This window comes from Trachymyrmex cornetzi, unplaced genomic scaffold (genome assembly GCF_001594075.2).
Source record: "Trachymyrmex cornetzi isolate Tcor2-1 unplaced genomic scaffold, Tcor1.1 scaffold230, whole genome shotgun sequence".
Classification (NCBI taxonomy): Eukaryota; Metazoa; Arthropoda; class Insecta; order Hymenoptera; family Formicidae; genus Trachymyrmex; species Trachymyrmex cornetzi.
Window position 1 is genome coordinate 1,079,761 of NW_017296957.1, and position 1,869 is coordinate 1,081,629.

The 1,869-nt window shown below is 29.5% G+C and overlaps 1 protein-coding gene across 1 annotated transcript in view; it reads right to left on the reverse strand.

Annotated features, from left to right (window-relative positions):
• Positions 1 to 1,337: 1,337 nt before the first annotated feature.
• The window catches only part of LOC108760884 (uncharacterized), a 5,346-nt gene continuing 4,814 nt past the window's right edge, over positions 1,338 to 1,869 (reverse strand). Inside the window, exon 5 of the mRNA XM_018507153.1 lies at positions 1,338 to 1,717. Within this exon, the coding sequence (XP_018362655.1) occupies positions 1,338 to 1,717 (380 nt within the window). The remainder of the gene's footprint in view (positions 1,718 to 1,869) is intronic.

The following is a 1,869-nucleotide window of genomic DNA, read 5'->3' on the forward strand; positions in this document are numbered from 1 at the left end:
AGAGAGAAGGTTTTACAGAAGACTCTGAGTATTAACGCATTCCGTTATACATTTACGAGTTACTGTATTATAATTCGGACAACTCTTGTAATAAATTAAATAAAAGTTAGTGTTCGTGTGTGAATAAAAATGACTGATATTTAATCTTATTTTGCTACCGTACCTAGTGTACTGCCTTACACAACTTCCCGTTGTTTCCTGACAAAAATGTCTTACATATAAAGAGTAAGACAATTACTATTCCTTTCCTAGCAATAATTAGGAAGGTATTTAAATTAAAATAAAAAAATCCACGATATATTCATTATAATCTCAGAACAGGGAATCTATTTATTACAGTCCCAAAAGTGGAATACGATCACATTTCTTACAGTCTCAAAGAAGTAAGATATAATTCTTTATCTTATCCTTACAATACATAGTTTACAAATATAACAACATATGCAGTTTATATATTTTCTTTTGTACATAAAAATATGTTATAAAAATAGAACTTTGACGAGGTAATTGTTTTCTGAAAGTATCATTTACTTTAAGAATCACATATTATATAGTATAACGATAATGTAACGATAGAAAACAGGCAGACTATTGTAATACCTATATTATGATACAACTATTAAAGTTATAATAAGTCACAAAGTAAAATCAAATATAGCAATCGTGATACATTTTGCTTTCATTTTCAGCAGGGAAAATGTAAAAACAAGATTATACCAATAAAAACTTTTTAGGTTACAATTAACTATCTGGATTAATATTAAAATCAAATCTTGCATTAATATTAAATGCAAGAGAAATACGTGCCTAAACCGAGGGGGTAACCACTAAAAAATAGATGTATACCTGGACTTCGGACTTCAAGACTTCACTAGAATTCACCGGAATTCATCGGACTTCAATCGGACTTTATCGGACTTCTGACAGATTGTACACCGGAATTCAAGAGTGATTACCCCCTCGGTGTAAACGCATATTACATATAAAAAATAAAATTATATAAAGTACATGCGCGTACACAATTATTGATTTTCTTCACTTTAAAACTACGAAATGAATAATTAAAATCGTTTTCTTAAAAAATGTTGTTTTATAACACTATTTGCGATCTTTTAAAAATACTAGTTATTATACGATTATAATACATATTGCAAGCATTATAAATGAGATATTAGATGCAACCTTATTATACACATACGTAAGATTATTAGTTTTATTAGTAATGTTTCACCATAAACATTATAGTCGAAAGAAATCCAAATAATTGACTTATACAAAATTACTTTTAAAAATGTGTCTTAAAAAAGATAATTTTATCTAATAAAGTATCTTTTCTTTTATGATTCAGCAATAACGCTACGTAATACTGATAAACTTTCATTGCAATAGTGTTTAAAACGTTTAAGCGTTAAAATTGACACAGCCTTTGTTAAATTATGTGAGAGATCATACGGATCTTGCACACACATAGGTGAATCAATACGAAAATATTCTCGTTTGTCGCCTCGCAATCGCACCATGTAAAGTGCCATAGAATTAGGTAAAATCGGTACTTCAGTAAAAGCTTTCTTTTGGCACGTCTCGCCTAATAATGGACATATGACAAGACGCATGTAATCAAAACCTCCGTAATATTCGAAAAATCCTAACAACAGTTCATGTATTGGTTGTTCTGGTACATTGATAAGAATAGCATCACTAACTCCAGTTTCCCAACCTAGAATATAACAAGATATCGATATTATATTATAATTATGCCAAACCTAAAATACAAATATGTATAAAATTATGATTTATTATTATGGCACACACACACACACACACACACACACACACACACACACACACACACACACACACACACACACA